This window comes from Mytilus galloprovincialis, chromosome 4 (genome assembly GCF_965363235.1).
Source record: "Mytilus galloprovincialis chromosome 4, xbMytGall1.hap1.1, whole genome shotgun sequence".
Lineage (NCBI taxonomy): Eukaryota > Metazoa > Mollusca > Bivalvia > Mytilida > Mytilidae > Mytilus > Mytilus galloprovincialis.
This window is the reverse complement of record NC_134841.1, coordinates 51347556-51366782: the sequence shown is the minus strand read 5'-3', so window position 1 is coordinate 51366782 and position 19227 is coordinate 51347556. Positions and strand designations below refer to the sequence as shown.

The 19227-nt window shown below is 33.5% G+C and overlaps 1 protein-coding gene across 5 annotated transcripts in view; it reads right to left on the bottom strand.

Annotated features, from left to right (window-relative positions):
* LOC143072390 (zinc finger RNA-binding protein-like) overlaps window positions 1-19227 on the bottom strand; it is a 40234-nt gene that overhangs the window by 9953 nt on the left and 11054 nt on the right. For all 5 annotated transcript variants that reach the window (XM_076247297.1, XM_076247299.1, XM_076247300.1 and 2 more), the window contains 9 exons: window positions 18697-18888; window positions 17613-17820; window positions 16709-16792; window positions 14923-14979; window positions 14182-14321; window positions 2468-2613; window positions 1774-1879; window positions 968-1045; window positions 306-379 (listed from right to left, as the gene is read on the bottom strand). In XM_076247297.1, the coding sequence (XP_076103412.1) occupies window positions 306-379; window positions 968-1045; window positions 1774-1879; window positions 2468-2613; window positions 14182-14321; window positions 14923-14979; window positions 16709-16792; window positions 17613-17820; window positions 18697-18888 (1085 nt within the window). The remainder of the gene's footprint in view (window positions 1-305; window positions 380-967; window positions 1046-1773; window positions 1880-2467; window positions 2614-14181; window positions 14322-14922; window positions 14980-16708; window positions 16793-17612; window positions 17821-18696; window positions 18889-19227) is intronic.

The window sequence follows — 19227 nt, the reverse complement described above, 5'->3', positions numbered from 1 at the left end:
TGGTGCGACATAACCCATATGTGCTGAGACATGGCATGTAAACAAATCAAGTTATTTCAGAAACAAAACAACACAGAGATAACATAGCTGCTTTATAGCAGTCTCATGAGATGATCAAAAGTCCTGCCTTCTTGCAAATATTCATTGTAAAATGAAGATTATATAGTAAATAAATAAATTATAAGGAAAATATCAGGAGTTTGTTATAGGAGATAAACAATATTTTTCTCAATTTTTGAAAATAATACCTAGGCCCGGAAAGACCAACATGCATTTACGGCACAGCATAAATATGAAATACAAACCTTTCTGCTAAGAAATCAGACACCAATTTCAGTGCTTTTTCACATAGTGATACTATATTCTGTACTGCTTGAAGCTGAAAAAAGGTGATTTAGTATTTCAACATCTTCACATCACATCTTATAAAAAATTTTAAGAGAGCATATATTAGTCTAATATTTGAAATATAACTGTACATATAGAATAAAAAAATTATGATTTATATTGTGCTTTGTTCTTTAAAGAGATGCCAGTGATCCTTACATTATTCCTTGTATAATTTCATATGCATCTTCTAGTAATTTTCTAATCCAATACTCTTTGCATTTTCAATTATTGCGAACCCAATTGTACCTATCCATAGATTCACATGATAGTTACCTGTCCATTTAAACTTTAGGCAGTTCTATTGTCCTGTTGAACAAATACAAAAGGTATTTTTCTCAGTGTAGTTTATTCACTCAGACCTTTAAATTTCTTGTAAGAGAAATCTATCACTCATTGATTAATCTACCCGAGTAAAAAAAAGTTTATCTGCTAAATAGATAGAAAAAACAGGTCTCTATGGAAAGGTATAATCGAGTTTGCAATAAAATATTAAGATAGCATCAATGGAATGCTCATTCAGAATATGTAATATTGTACCTTGACAATTATAAACAAGCTTTTTTAATACAATGCTTACCTCAGCCTCATTTGGATAAATGCTGGAATGTTTTGCCATCACATGACGATCATCTGAAGTGTCTGGACGTCGCATTGGCTACAAAAACACACCAAATAAATTATTTCTATTTTTGGCACACAAAATATCAATAAAATGCAACTATAGGATTCTTTACTTCGCCCAGTACCTGAAGTCAATGTAGCAATATTGTGTTTTCAATTATAACTTGTGTTACTTTAAAAATATAAAGCCAAGACACAATATGTAGGGAACTTCAAATGGTGTTATAACAATTATGACCTAGTCCTTTAATCATATCTGTCATCTTTACTTCACTGTCGACCATCAACTGGATTGATACCACTTTGTGATCAAATCATAAGTTGAATGTTTTTTTTTTATTCATTTCAGTTTTTTTCTCTCTTCAATTTAGGATACATCTTTAAACATCTAACAAGACAGGATTGAACATAAATAAAAATTTTCACTGTCTGCTGTACTATGTGAATACTTTGACATTTTTTCATGGTAATCAATTTAAAATTTTGAATTGTCAAAGAACCTATTTCTTGCAGTCTCTAATATCTTTTTAGTGTGCAAGACATTAAGTTTTAAGATCCATAGGCATTTCAGATTTGAAATGTCCAATATGTTGTATAAACTTTAAACTGTCAATCCCTTGATTTAGTATCAACCAAACTTGTAATTGATGATTTCTGGTATAATTTAGACTTCAAAACCCCTATACAAAATAACACAATATATATCATATTACATACTATTTGTCAATCTATATGTGTAATTCAATTTTAAAGATATCTTACTCCCATAGGACCTGCTCCTGGCATAAATGGGCCACGTGGCATCATTCCTGGTCTTCCTCGCCAGTCATAGTAATCTCTTCCATCCCAATACATCTCTTCTTCCATTCTAAAAAGATTGAAAAATCAAATTTACTTAGTCATTGTGGTAAATATATATAATCAGGTCATTATGAGTTGTCTAGCTTGAATGGTTCTACACTAGGCTATTTGAGGTCCTGCGGTATGTGTTTTCTAATCATTGAAAAATACACCTCCTTTATTTTTATACCTGAATATTCTATGATTGGAGCCCTGAAACCTATAAACTACAAATTGGTCATTCCTTCCAAAAAACATACTAACCACAAAAATATTTTGCTTTACAGTACTATTTAAACACTGATTTTCATAAAGTTGCAAATCTGGATCTGTAACAAACTAACTTTATGTGCAATCTTTTCCTTGTTCCAAGTTTCTGACTTTATTCAATGCAAGTGGCAATCAAAGTGTCATTTTACATTCCCAAAGATTGAGATGTAAGTCAGCTAAGGGCTCTGACTGAAGATTTAAAATACATAAATTTCATATTTACACAGATTCTTCTAATATTGAGAACAGATACATAATTAACAAGAAATCTTTTAATTTTAAATAAGATATCTGTTGAATTCAAATACATTAAAAAAAAAAAAACCAGACTTATTTGAGCCTGTACCTCATTTCTTCCCTCCATCTTGCTTCTTGTTCTTTTCTTCTCCAGTATTCCTCTTTCTGTTGTTGTCTTCTCATCTTTTCTTCCTGAAGTTTTCGTGCTCTAATACTTGGCTTGACTTCAACTTGAAGATGAGGATCAACTTTTTTCTATCAAAAATATAAATCAAATGTATATCAATAAATCTTTTCTAAACTAGATGTGTTGAAACGACACAAATGGCCCCGTCTCATAAAGTTGAAAAATCTGCAATTTCAACAACACATGTAGACACAAACATGATGGTAGTCTCACATGTCGAAAATCAGCTCGAAATCTGAAGGTGTATAGAAAAAAAAGTCTGTATAACTATGATTTTCAACAATTTATCAAAGTCCAAAGCCCGTAATTTCAACAAAGATTAGCAGAGCAGTACAAACTAAATTTGGCATTAAAACAAGAAGTAATTGTAACAGGATGCTGTTACGAAGTCTCCCAAACAAAGCTCCCATAACTCCTCATTCATATGGTCCCATGTTCATTTGATTTGATTTTTTGTCCCATACAAGAATATATATGCCTTACAAGTAGGGATCTCCACCATTTACAAGTTTTGAAACAGGAGGGGGTGGTGGTGACCCCCAAGGACTTGACCAACATTTCATTTGAGTTGTTTTATTGTCCCCTACGAGAATATATATGATTTAGGGGTGGGGATGTTGGCCGTTTACAAGTTTTCAAACAAGAGGGGGTGGGGTGACCCCCTCTGAACTTCTCTTTTATTTCATTTCATTTGTTTTATTGTCCCCTACAAGAATATATATGGTTTAGGGGTGGGGATCTTGACCGTTTACAATATAATAGTACATTCTCAAATTGAACGGGGTGGGGGTGACCCCCAGGAACTTTCATTTAATTTAATGTGATTTGTTTTATTGTCCCATACAAGAATATATATGGTTTAGGGGTGGGGATATTGACCGTTTACAAGTTTTCAAACAAGAGGGATGGGAGTGACCCCCTAGGGACTTCCCATTAATTTCATTTCATTTGTTTTATTGTCCCCTACAAGAATATATATGGTTTAGGGGTGGGGATCTGGACCGTTTACAAGATAATAGCACATTCTCATATTGAACGGGGTGGGGATGACCCCTCGGGGACCTCCCTTTAATTTCATTTGATTTGTTTTATCGTTCCATTCAAGAATATATATGGTTTAGGGGTGGGGATCTGGACCGTTTACAAGTTTTCAAACAAGAGGGGTCGGGGTGACCCCCTAGGGACTTCCCTTTAATTTCATTTCATTTGTTTTATTGTCCCCTACAAGAATATATATGGTTTAGGGGTGGGGATCTGGACCGTTTACAAGATAATAGCATATTCTCATATTGAACGGAGTTGGGATGACCCCCAGGGACCTCCCTTTAATTTCATTTGATTTGTTTTATCGTTCCATTCAAGAATATATATGGTTTAGGGGTGGGGATCTGGACCGTTTACAAGTTTTCAAACAAGAGGGGTCGGGGTGACCCCCTAGGGACTTCCCTTTCATTTCATTTCATTTGTTTTATTGTCCCCTACAAGAATATATATGGTTTAGGGGTGGGGATCTGGACTGTTTACAAGATAATAGCATATTCTCATATTGAACGGGGTGGGGATGACCCCCAGGGACCTCCCTTTAATTTCATTTGATTTGTTTTATCGTTCCATTCAAGAATATATATGGTTTAGGGGTGGGGATCTGGACCGTTTACAAGATAAAAGCATATTCTCAAATTGAAGGGGGTGGGGATGACCCCCCAGGGACTCCCCTATATATCATGTGATTTGTTCTATTGTCCTATAATCATTTCTGAAGACTGCATGTATCTATCACTTACAGTTTTCAAGTTATATTCATTTGAAAATTTTAGAAAATAAAATCCCATAGGGTTCTATAGTAAACCCCTTCCTCCTTTCTACCCCCCAAAATACCCCTTAATAGACCCCAATGCACAAACGAAAGATTGATGGCTCACCTAGACATATTAGTCTACCATATTATGAAATCCTAAGTCAATCTGACAAGCGGTTTTGGAGAAACGCTGCGGACAAGTTCATTTTTTAAAGTGGCGGAAGAGGAAGAGGAAGTGGAAGAAGAACTAGAATTGCCATTGCAAGCAATAGCGGATGTCACCCTTCCCCCCATTGCCACTAAGCGGCAGCCATTTCAAAACAACTTAACAGTGAATGCAGATCTATGAATTGCAATATATCTTTCTGTAAATTTTCAGTACAATAAGATCATTGTCAAAAGTTTCACATTTCTGCTGTTTCCATGGCAACGGCTGCCATTTTGAAAATTCCAAAGTCAAAAGTCTCATCTATACATGCCAGTTGACAATAATATTAAGTTTGATTAAGTTTGGAGCATTTTGAAAATATTTGACATTTCTGCAGTTCCCATGGCAACGGTGGCCATTTTGGAAATTCCAACTCCAAAAATCTCATGCAGACTTAACAGTCAACAATCATATCAAGTTTCATTACTTTTGGAGCATTTTGAAATTTTTGAAATTTTTGACATTTTGGCTGGTTTCTATGGTAACACAGACCATTTCAAATTTTTAATGGCAGATACTCCATTGGTACATGGGAGGGAACATACCATCAGAGTTTCAATGGATTTGACCTACCATTTTAAGGAAGTAAAGGCCACTTTTGAAGGTTTTTTAAAGCGTTTTGACCATTTTTGCCTTGTTTCCATGGTAACACAAGACATTTTCGAAATTCCAACGCCAAATTGCACATCTACCAATGTTGCTCATCGTTACTGTGAAGTTTCATTAAATTTGGAGCATTTTGATATTTTGGAAATTTTTGGTGTAGTATCCATGGCAACATAGTAGTTCCAATGAATGCCAAAAATCATCCAAAACAAGTATATAGTGGGCACCTACACTGTATCAAAATATAATGATTCTAAGTTAAAGCATCTCCAAATAATTCCCCAAAACCAAAAAGTGGAATTTTTCACATTTGTTCCGTTTCCATGGTAACGGCAGCCATTTTTAATGGTCTTTAGACCTACTGCAACCCGAAATTTTTTGTTCCTCATTATAGTTGACTATCACTAAGATTGGTTCCATTGCCTTCAAAAAATCTGCTGGACAAAAATCATTGGAAGAATAAGAAGAATAACTAGAATTGCCATTGCAAGCAATAGCGGATGTCACCCTTCCCCTATTGCCACTAAGCGGCAGCCATTTGAAAACAATTTAACAGTGAATGCAGATCAACGCATTGCGATATATCTTTCTGTAAATTTTCAGTACATTTTGAGCAATGTCAAAAGTATCACATTTCTGCTGTTTCCATGGCAACGGCAGCCATTTTGAAAATTCCAAAGTCAAAAGTCTCATCTATACCTGCCAGTTAACAATAATATTAAGTTTCATTAAGTTTGGAGCATTTTGAAAATATTTGACATTTCTGCAGTTTCCATGGCAACGGTGGCCATTTTGGAAATTCCAACTTCAAAAGTCTCATGCAGACTTGACAGTCAACAAATATATTAAGTTTCATAAATTTTGGAGCATTTTGAAATTTTTGAAATTTTTGACATTTTGGCTGGTTTCTATGGTAACACAGACCATTCCAAATTTCTAATGGCAGATACTACATTGGTACATGGGAGGGAACATACCATCAGAGTTTCAATGGATTTGACCTACCATATTAAGAAAGTAAATGCCACTTTTAGGTGTTTTTGGACCATTTTGACCTGTTTTGCCTTGTTTCCATGGTAACACAAGACATTTTCGAAATTCCAACGCCAACTTACACATCTACCAATGTTGCTCATCGTTACTGTGAAGTTTCATTAAATTTGGAGCATTTTGATATTTTGGAAATTTTTGGTGTAGTATCCATGGCAACATAGTAGTTCCAATGAATGCCAAAAATCATCCAAAACAAGTATATAGTGGGCACCTACATTGTATCAAAATATAATGATTCTAAGTTAAAGCATCTCCAAATAATTCCCCAAAACCAAAAAGTGGAATTTTTCACATTTGTTCCGTTTCCATGGTAACGGCAGCCATTTTTAATGGTTCTATGACCTACTGCAACCCGAAATTTTTTGTTCCTCATTATAGTTGACTATCACTAAGATTGGTTCCATTGTCTTCAAAAAATCTGCCGGACAAAAATCATTGGAAGAATAAGAATAATAATAACAAAGAAACGGAGGAATAACAATATGTCACCCGACATTGTCGATCGGGTGACATAATAACTAGAATTGCCATTGCAAGCAATAGCAGATGTCACCCTTCCCCTATTGCCACTAAGCGGCATCCATTTGAAAACAATTTAACAGTGAATGCAGATCAACGCATTGCGATATATCTTTCTGTAAATTTTCAGTACGTTTTGAGCATTGTCAAAAGTTTCACATTTCTTCTGTTTCCATGGCAACGGCAGCCATTTTGAAAATTCCAAAGTCAAAAGTCTCATCTATACATGACAGTTAACAATTATATTAAGTTTCATTAAGTTTGGAGCATTTTGAAAATAATTGACATTTCTGCAGTTTCCATGGCAACGGTGGCCATTTTTGAAATTCCAACTTCAAAAGTCTCATGCAGACTTGACAGTCAACAAATATATTACGTTTCATCAATTTTGGAGCATTTTGAAATTTTTGAAATTTTTAACATTTTGGCTGGTTTCTATGGTAACAGATACCATTCCAAATTTCTAATGGCAGATAACACATTGGTACATGGGAGGGAACATACCATCAAAGTTTCAATGGATTTGACCTACCATTTTAAGAAAGTAAATGCCACTTTAAGGTTTTTGAAGCATTTTGACCATTTTCGACTTGTTTCCATGGTAACAGCAGACATTTTCGAAATTCCTACGCCAAATTGCACGTCTACCAATGTTGCTCATCGTTACTATGAAGTTTCAAAAAAATTGGAGCATTTTGATATTTTTGAAATTTTTGGTGCAGTTTCCATGGCAACATAGTAGTTCCAATGATTGCCAAAATCATCCAAAACCAGTATATGGCTGGCACCTACATTGTATCAAAATATGATGATTCTGAGTTTAAGAATCTCCAAATTATTCACCAAAACCAAAAACTGGAATTTTTCACAATTATTCTGTTTCCATGGAAACGGCAGCCATTTTTTATGGTCTTAGACCCACCTGCACCCCGAAATTTTTTGTTCCACCTTATAGTGAACTATCATTAAGATTGGTTCCATTTCACTCCAAAAAACATGCCGGACAAAATAGGTGGAAGTATAATAATAATAATACAGAAAAAGAAACAGAGGAAAAGCAATATGTCACCCGACATTGTCGATCGGGTGACATAATAACTAGAATTGCCATTGCAAGCAATAGCGGATGTCACCCTTCCCCCAATTGCTACTAAGCGGCAGCCATCTCAAAATTGTTTAACAGTGAATGCACATATATGCATGGCAATACATCTTTCTGTAAATTTTCAGTACATTCAGAGCATTTTAAAAAATTTCACATTTCTGCTGTTTCCATGGCAACGGCAGCCATTTTGAAAATTTCGAAGTCAAAAGTCTCATCTGTACTTGCCAGTTAACAATAATATCAAGTTTCATTAATTTCAAAGCAATTTGAGAATTTTGGACTTTTTTGCAGTTTCCATGGCAACGGTGGCCATTTTGGAAATTCCAAAGTCAAAAGTCTCATCCAGACTTGCCAGTCAACAACTATATTAAGTTTGACGAATTTTGGAGCATTTTGAAATTTTTGAAATATTTGGTCCTGTATCCATGGTAACAGAAGAGTTCCAATGATTGTCAAAATCATTCAAAACCTGTATATAGTGGACAACTATATTGTGTAAAAATTTTATGATTTCAAGTTCAAGCATACCAAAATTATTCAGCAAACCCTGAGGTTTTTAGAGCATTTTGACACTTATGCACTGTTTCCATGGTAACGGCAGACATTTTGGAAATTCCAACGCCAAATTACGCATCGACCAATGTTGCTCATCGTTATTATGAAGTTTCAAAAAATTTGGAGCATTTTAAAATTTTTGAAATTTTTGGGGTAGTTTCCATGGCAACATAGTGGTTCCAATTATTGCCAATATCATCCAAAACCAATATATGGCTGGCACCTACATTGTGATAAAATATGATGATTCTGAGTTTAAGCATCTCTAAATTATTCACAAAACCAAAAACTGGAATTTTTCACAATTGTTTCGTTTCCATGGAAACGGCAGCCATTTTTTATGGTCTTAGACCCTACTGCAACCCGAAATTTTGTGTTCCTCCTTATAGTGAATTATCATTAAGATTGGTTCCATTTTACTCCAAAAAACCTGTCGGACAAAAAAAGGTGGAAGAATAATAATAATAACTAGAATTGCCATTGCAAGCAATAGCGGATGTCACCCTTCCCCCCATTGCCACTAAGCGGCAGCCATTTCAAAACAACTTAACAGTGAATGCAGATCTAATGATTGCGATATATCTTTCTGTAAATTTTCAGTACAATAAGAGCATTGTCAAAAGTTACACATTTCTGCTGTTTCCATGGCAACAGCGACCATTTTGAAAATTCCAAAGTCAAAAGTCTAATCTATACATACCAGTTGACAATAATATTAAGTTTGATTAAGTTTGGAGCATTTTGAAAATATTTGACATTTCTGCAGTTTCCATGGCAACGGTGGCCATTTTGGAAATTCCAACTCCAAAAATCTCATGCAGACTTAACAGTCAACAATCATATTAAGTTTCATTACTTTTGGAGCATTTTGAAATTTTTGAAATTTTTGACATTTTGGCTGGTTTCTATGGTAACACAGACCATTCCAAATTTTTAATGGCAGATACTCCATTGGTACATGGGAGGGAACATACCATCAGAGTTTCAATGGATTTGACCTACCATTTTAAGGAAGTAAAGGCCACTTTTGAAGGTTTTTTAAAGCGTTTTGACCATTTTTGCCTTGTTTCCATGGTAACACAAGACATTTTCAAAATTCCAACGCCAAATTGCACATCTACCAATGTTGCTCATCGTTACTGTGAAGTTTCATTAAATTTGGAGCATTTTGATATTTTGGAAATTTTTGGTGTAGTATCCATGGCAACATAGTAGTTCCAATGAATGCCAAAAATCATCCAAAACAAGTATATAGTGGGCACCTACATTGTATCAAAATATAATGATTCTAAGTTAAAGCGTCTCCAAATAATTCCCTAAAACCAAAAAGTGGAATTTTTCACAATTGTTCCGTTTCCATGGTAACGGCAGCCATTTTTATTGGTCTTTAGACCTACTGCAACCCGAAATTTTTTTGTTCCTCATTATAGTTGACTATCACTAAGATTGGTTCCATTGCCTTCAAAAAATCTGCCGGACAAAAATCATTGGAAGAATAAGAATAATAACTAGAATTGCCATTGCAAGCAATAGCGGATGTCACCCTTCCCCCCATTGCCACTAATTTGCAGCCATTTCAGAATCGTTTAACAGTGAATGCACATATATGCATGGCAATACATCTTTCTGTAAATTTTCAGTACATTCACAGCATTTTAGAAATTTCACATTTCTGCCGTTTCCATGGCAACGGCAGCCATTTTGAAAATTTCAAAGTCAAAAGCCTCATCATTACTTATCAGTTAACAATAATATCAAGTTTTATTAAGTTCAAGGCATTTTGAAAATTTTTGACTGTTTTGCAGTTTCCATGGCAACGGTGGCCATTTTGGAAATCCCAAAGTCAAAAGTCTCATCCAGACTTGGCAGTCAACAATAATATTAAGTTTCATCAATTTTGGAGCATTTTGAAATTTTTGAAATATTTGATCCTGTATCCATGGTAACAGAGTATTTCCAATGATTGTCATAATCATTCAAAACCTGTATATAGTGGACAACTATATTGTATAAAAATTTGATGATTTTAAGTTCAAGCATACCAAAGTTATTCACCAAACCCGGAAGTTTTTGGAGCATTTTGACCTTTTTGCATTGTTTCCATGGAAACGGCAGACATTTTGGAAATTCCAATGCCAAATTCCACATCTACCAAAGTTGCTCATCGTTATGCTTGAATTTCAAAAAATTTGGAGCATTTTCATTTTTTGGGAATTTTTGGTGTAGTATCCATGGCAACATAGTAGTTCCAATGATTGCCAAAATCATCCCAAAGCAGTATATAATGGGCACCTACATTGTATTAAAATCTAAAGATTTTAAGGTTAAGCATTCTCAAACAATTCACCTAACTCCAAAATTATATTTTTTCACCATTTTTCCGTTTCCATGGTGATGGCAGCCATTTTTTTAGCGCCAATATTGAAAAGCAACAGGAAAGTCAGGGTTCCTTGTTATAGTGCACCATCATTCAGATTGGTTCCTTTGGCTCTGAGAAAGCGAGCGGACAAAATTAGGTGGAAGAAAAATAATAATAATAATAGGGAAAAAGAAACAGAGGAAAAGCAATATGTCACCCGACATTGTCGATCGGGTGACATAACTAGAATTGCCATTGCAAGCAATAGCGGATGTCACCCTTCCCCTATTGCCACTAAGCGGCAGCCATTTGAAAACAATTTAACAGTGAATGCAGATCAACGCATTGCGATATATCTTTCTGTAAATTTTCAGTACATTTTGAGCAATGTCAAAAGTATCACATTTCTGCTGTTTCCATGGCAACGGCAGCCATTTTGAAAATTCCAAAGTCAAAAGTCTCATCTATACCTGCCAGTTAACAATAATATTAAGTTTCATTAAGTTTGGAGCATTTTGAAAATATTTGACATTTCTGCAGTTTCCATGGCAACGGTGGCCATTTTGGAAATTCCAACTTCAAAAGTCTCATGCAGACTTGACAGTCAACAAATATATTAAGTTTCATAAATTTTGGAGCATTTTGAAATTTTTGAAATTTTTGACATTTTGGCTGGTTTCTATGGTAACACAGACCATTCCAAATTTCTAATGGCAGATACTACATTGGTACATGGGAGGGAACATACCATCAGAGTTTCAATGGATTTGACCTACCATATTAAGAAAGTAAATGCCACTTTTAGGTGTTTTTGGACCATTTTGACCTGTTTTGCCTTGTTTCCATGGTAACACAAGACATTTTCGAAATTCCAACGCCAACTTACACATCTACCAATGTTGCTCATCGTTACTGTGAAGTTTCATTAAATTTGGAGCATTTTGATATTTTGGAAATTTTTGGTGTAGTATCCATGGCAACATAGTAGTTCCAATGAATGCCAAAAATCATCCAAAACAAGTATATAGTGGGCACCTACATTGTATCAAAATATAATGATTCTAAGTTAAAGCATCTCCAAATAATTCCCCAAAACCAAAAAGTGGAATTTTTCACATTTGTTCCGTTTCCATGGTAACGGCAGCCATTTTTAATGGTTCTATGACCTACTGCAACCCGAAATTTTTTGTTCCTCATTATAGTTGACTATCACTAAGATTGGTTCCATTGTCTTCAAAAAATCTGCCGGACAAAAATCATTGGAAGAATAAGAATAATAATAACAAAGAAACGGAGGAATAACAATATGTCACCCGACATTGTCGATCGGGTGACATAATAACAAAGAAACGGAGGAAAAGCAATATGTCACCCGACATTGTCGATCGGGTGACATAACAAAGAAACATAAGAAAAGCAATATGTCACCCGACATTGTCGATCGGGTGACATAACTAGAATTGCTATTGCAAGCAATAGCGGATGTCACCCTTCCCCCCATTGCCACTAACCATTTCAAAAACTTTTAATAGTGAATGCACATATTTGCATGGCTATACATTTTTCTGTAAATTTTCAGTACATGTAGATCATTTTTAAAAACATGACATTTTTGCTGTTTCCATGGCAACGGCAGCCATTTTGAAATTTTCAAAGTCAAAAGTCTCATCTATACATGCCAGTTTACAATAAAATTAAGTTTCACTAAGTTTGGAGCATTTCGAAAATATTTGACATTTTTCCAGTTTCCATGGCAACGGTAGCCATTTTTGAAATTCCAACTTCAAAAGTCTCATGCAGATTTGACAGTCAACAATCCTGTTAAGTTTCATCAATTTTGGAGCATTTTGAAACTTTTGAAATTTTTGACATTTTGATTTGTTCCTATGGCAACAGAGACCATTCCCAAAAGTTAATGGCATATACCACATTGGTACATAGGAGGGACCATACCATCAAAGTTTCGATCAATTTGACCTACCATTTTAAGAAAGTAAATGCCACTTTAAGGTTTTTGAACCATTTTGACCTGTTTTGCATTGTTTCCATGGTAACGGCAGACATTTTTGAAATTCTAACGCCAAATTCCACATCTACCAATGTTGCTCATCGTTACTGTAAAGTTTCATTAAATTTGGAGCATTCTGATATTTTTGAAATTTTTGGTGTGGTTTCCATGGCAACATAGTAGTTCCAATGATTGCCAAAATCCTCCAAAACCAGTATATAGTGGGCACCTACATTGTATCAAAATATAATGATTCTGAGTTTAAACATATCCAAATAATTCATTAAAACCAAAAACTGAATTTTTTCACAATTGTTCCGTTTCCATGGTAACGGCAGCCATTTTTTAGTTCCAAAGTTGCACTGCAACTCGAAAGTCAGGGTTCCTTGTTATAGTGAACTATCATTTAGATTGGTTCCTTTGGTTCCGAGAAAGCGGTTGGACAAAATTAGGTGGAAGAAAAATAATAATAATACGGAAAAAGAAACAGAGGAATAGCAATATGTCACCCGACATTGTCGATCGGGTGACATAACAAAGAAACGGAGGAAAAGCAATATGTCACCCGACATTGTCGATCGGGTGACATAATAATAATAAAAATAATAAGAACTGAGCAAAAACAATAAGTCTCCAAACTTTGTTTGGGAGACTTAATTAGAAAGATCATGTCATAGCGATCATGTGTACTAAATTTCAAGTAAATTGGACTTCAATCAAAAACTACGTCGACCAAAAACTTTAACCTGAAGCGGGACAGTAGGAAGAACAGATGGACAAACTGACGCATAGACGGAAAAACGTAATGCCTCTTGACAGGGCATAAAAAAGCACCTACCTTGAATATAATCAAAGTGCTTGAAAGCACTGAACGGTAAAGATTGCTTCAATTTATCAGTGGGAAGTAAAATCAAATATTGCATTGGATGTTGTTGCTTTAACAGCTATTCTAGACAAAGGAAGATAATTCCAACTTTTAAAGAACAGGTTAACAATGACATAATTTATATTTTTAGGACAGATATTAGATTCCTGCACCTTGCAAAAGTTATGATTTTCTTGACAAGTGAAACATCATTTTGTGCTTTGAATATCTGAGCATATATTGTATCGATAAATTTCTAGAAATGTTCATGTATAGTATGTATAGAATGTTATGATCAATGCATTGTATTTTGTGTATCAAAAAGGTAGTGATCATCAGCCTTGGAACATTTAGATATCAAGTCAGTCCCATAAGGTTTTGATTTGCATTTCATGCAATCTTTACCTAAAAACTTCAACACTTAAAAATAAAGATCACATGTGCTTATCTAGATTACATTAAACTTAATTCTATAAAGTGCTCTGAAACAGTTCTGCCCTTAACACATATCAAGGAATGTTCATTTTTCGTTACAGAGCCACTCAATTAACCAGACATACCTTATACTGAAGTCTGTGACGTCTTCCTTTCATGTGCATGTCTTTAGCATTAGGATCATTAAATTTACATTCACATAATTTGCAATTAAAGCTGACTGTCTTTCCGTGTTCATTTTTAACTTCTTCAATGTACTCATGTCCTTTAAAGATAAAAGTTCATTGAATTGTTTACTCATAGAAAAGTCATGATTGAATATAAATCAATTATTTAATCTTTAATTTATTACATCACTTGAATAACTTGAACACTTGTAAAATATCAACAAAATTCCTATTTTGTGTTTCCTCAGCTAACTGCTTTCGAAAAGCAGCATACCCAATACTTCTCTGTGTTTAAAGACCATCAAGTTTAATAGGTTTGTTTCCATATCATAACCAAAACACTCTTCAAAATCTTTAAGCTTTTGATAGTATGTTGTTTTATTTGTATTTAAAACACTATTTTCCCACCTGCTTCTAAGCCTTGTACAAATAAAATGTAGACCTTAGATAATAAAATTGCAGACCAATTGAAGTGTTGTTGTCAATTTTGAATATTATTTCAGTATTGCATTCTTTTGCATGATTTGACAAACAGGCATACCAAGGTATTCACTTCAGGGACTCTACCAAAACGATTTCAAAGGCCTTGGTTCACCACACGGAGTTTAAATAAAATTTATATTTCAAGAAAATGTATAATTATTCTATATTTATCCACATCTGAAAGTACCATAAAACATTGCATGTACTTCTACTAACCTACTGGAGCTACGTCTTTCTCTCCCAAAATATTCAATGGACCATCATCTTTCTCATCTGTATATATAAATATATTCACTTAATCAAGGAATACAACATTTACACAAACAAGCATTCAGAGAGTATTGCATGGCAATACATAGTCCCCTACCGGGTAAAAATTAAATTACACTGTAACAAAATGCTAAGTTATTCTATAACTTGTCATGGTGTAAACAAAAGTAAATATCAAGTCATTATATTTAAGCATGACTAAAAACAGTGTGAATAACTGACTATATGAGTGAATTTGTCAAGTCCAAGGACCGTAACATGCAAAACATTATCAGACCAAAACAAAAATTTGAACTTGATCTGGAACTTGTCATGATAAAACTATATACCAATTATCAATCAATATCTTCAAGCATGATGACAAAAAGTGTGAAAAACTCTCTTAACATTGGATATGATTAATAGTTCTCTAAAATTAGATATGATGTAATACAATGTATATCTATTTTCAAATTATAATCAAATATATAATTAATAGTTCCAAATATTTTTTCTTTCATTTGTCACAAACTAATATAGATTTGTAAGTTATCTATAGTGTCAACGACTTTTATCTACACAATGAAAAATATACCTTAATAAAAATAGATTATTATCTAATTAAAGGATGCCACTTGATAATATTTTTTTCTATATATATAGCATTCAGAAAATTAATTAATACAAAATAACAAACAAACTGGCACAAATTTTTCAAACAATTTACAAATGAATTTCTTTAAAAAAATTGTATAGAAATATGTTTTAACATAGTACTCTAACATTAGATATGGATTTTTTTTATGGACCACATCTCAGGACTAAATCATCAGAATGGAACAAAATTCAAACTTGATCTGTAACTTTTCATTATAAAACCATATAACAAATATTAAATCAATATCTTTAAGAACAAAGAAAAAAAGTGTGGAAAGCTGATTTGCCGGACTGACGGATGGACAGACAGAGAGACAGAGTGCAAACCTAAAGTCCCCTTCGACTTCGTCGGTAGGAGACTAAAACAAATCTTAACTATGAACTAAAAAAAGACACAAATTTAAACTGCATATATGAAATTTAATGGTGCGTCATAATTTCTTGTTCCAAAATAGATTAAATCACAAATGTACTGCCAACAGAGCGATCCAGCTTTTAACAACTTTTGTGACAGGAAAATTTACCAAGTATCATGTCATCAGATGAGTGGGTTTTTGGTAAGTTTATGACTATCCTGTTGGATAAAAAGTCAATTTTTCAGTTGAGTTTATCCAAATTACATTTGATTCATTTTTTTCTATCAGAAAATCTGACATCTGACTTATTTTCTTATTCAAATTTGTATATATCAATTTTAATTTACTATCTTACAGTTTTACTATTTATACAATTCTATTATTTATTGATAGTTCAAAAAGAGTATTACACTTTCTTTATAGCACAACCTTTGCTTTCTTTATTTGATGGAGGGACTGAGAGGAATATTATCTAGAATATTGGGTATATTATATATTAAATAATGGTGTAACGGTCATGTGTACTAAGTTTGTTAAGTTGAAGGGAGCACATGTACATTTACCCATATCAAATTTTAATTTGGTAAAAGATGGACAGACCGACCCATAGACCAGAAAACCTAACGACACTTAACTATCTTAGCCTAAGCTTAAACATCAGAGACTTTAGAAGCTCCATGTGGTATAAATTAGTCATTTTAGTGAAAGAAGTTAAAATTCAACACAAAATAAAATGGTACCTTCAGATGTATTAGATGTATTCATAGGTTCTTCAACTTTTACTTCCTCTGTCTTTATTCCAAGAATTTTCAATTGTGTTCCTCCTACAATATATAGAAATGTAACAATGGAACTTTATATAATGAGATAATATGTTGCAAATTCTATAGTTCTCTCTTCAGTAGTTGAAGCAATAAGCAATGAATTATTTCATACACCTTGCCAATAGGATCCAAAAATATTTGAAACAAAAAAACATTTTTAAATCTCTTTAGACTTAGAAAAAAAGTAATCAAGATAATAATTCACAGAAAAATATTTTACATTTCAGACGATGTTCAGGTGTAAACTTTTACATTGAGAGTGCATCATTCGAGTCTGCAACATCAGAATACTAACATCTGCCTTGTATGCTTTATTAATGCTGTACACACAGTCAAAGACTTTTTTTGTTATTTAAAATCACATTTTCAAAATACCTGATATAGACATGACAATGGTTAAGAAACGGACAGTGACATTTTCATTAAGCATCACACCAGTGCACACTTGTACTAGTTCAATGTAGTTCTGTCTATTTTTTTTTTTTATCTCTGCTTGTTTTTTTTTTTTACCTTTTATGACAAGAATTGTTAAGCAATTTAAAGCAAAGGTCAGGTCAGAGACAGCATAAACCTATTTTTTTTTTAAATCATGTTAAAATGGCAAACCCAGCCATGCTACCCATGCAATATAGTGATCTGGATTTTTCATTTGGTTAGTATTCTATTTTAACAAGAATAAGTTTGAATACATGATACTTAGGTTTTATTACATTTTTCTTCCACTTTTTAACTGCCATGTTCTAAATGGCAGCTGGACTGTTTTATGGCTCAAACTTTTCTATTTGAAAGAAATGTAATCACAAACAGACAAGAAACTTACCAACAAACGTAATCTTAGGAGTAGCTGCCACTTTCTTTGTTATAGTTGGTACTGGGACAGCAGTGACAGGCTTGATACCTGGCTTCACCCCTGTTGTTATTGTTGTGGTAGACACACCAGCTTTGGCGGTAGAGGAGGTAGCTGTTGATAATACTACTGGATTAGTTGATGGAATGGGCTTTCCAAGTCTTGTATGAAGTTTCAAAACCTGTAACAAAACAAATATTATATATTGATAGTTAAAGTACACTCTCGAAAATATACAGATTTTTCAGTTTTCAGTTTTGTAATAACTAACAAAATCTAGAGATATATCATTCAAAGTGGTAAACTACACAGAAAAACTGTTCTCATAGGCATGCATTTTACTCTAAAATAATTCACAAGATAAAAGATATTGTTTAAATAATTCTCAAGATAAAGGATATTGCTAAAAACTAATACTTTGCACTCTGTGGTGATCCTCAGTGAAAGGTTGAACACATCAGTGACTTCAAATCATTACATGTCTAACTTGTCTAACTTTGAAAATGTAATTCTTTGCGATTATAAATGTAACTGGTTTTTTTTTTTTTTTTATATTGTTGACTTTGTAATCTTTTATATATCTATTCAATAGTTTATTATTGATTTGATTATTGTATACTAATAAGAATATGTATTATAAGAGCTTTAACTATGCAAAACAATTCTTTGGACTTCTTATTATATAGGGTTTAGCATACACTAGACAACCAATAATAAATAGCAGATAAAACTATCTGAATCATGTCCCCATTTTGTAAACATTTTCTAAGTAAGACGTATTAGATTATCACAAGGTAAACCCAACTAGTACTATTTAAGCAGTTCTTCACCAAGTTGACATCCATACTTTACACAAAATAAGATTTAAATATATAAAACTTGTTAACGTTTGAAGGGTGATGAGGCTTTGAGAAATCACTAATCAATATGTTTGAAAGGACATGGCTTGCAAAATATGTTTAACAGGAACATTTTTAATTGTTTTCCCCCAATATTTTTACTACTTGTATATACTTTTACTCAATCTGATGAAGAAACAAAGAAATTGTAATAAAACCTTTTGATGTTTAGCTCCTCTGATATGAGCAGCATAAGCATCCGCTCCTGTACATGTGACATCACACAGCTCACATCTCAGCTGATTTTGACCACGAGGGGTTGATGATGATGATGTTGTTGTTCCAGTTTGACTTTTCATTGCAGCCTCCTTTTTCTTGTGTTTCTGTCCTTCCAAATGCTCTCTGTATGTCTGTATTGGGTAAAAACAAGTTTTTTGTCAATTCCATACTGTAATTAATTCTTTGCTTTGCGTAAAACATTTTGCTTTCTCAGGGACAACAACTTGCCATAATCCTCATAACACGATTATAAGTGTACACTACTCTTAATATACATCAACCACCGCAAGTCAACTTTATAGCATTATTATTGTTTTCCAATTTTGTTACACAATAAGTATGTAAAACATTTCATGGTATCATTTAATCGTTATATGATAAGATGAAAATGCTCTACCAAATGAAATACATGCATATATTCTCTGTTAAGTAACCAACAATCAATCTTTATTCTCTTGCATCAATTAGAA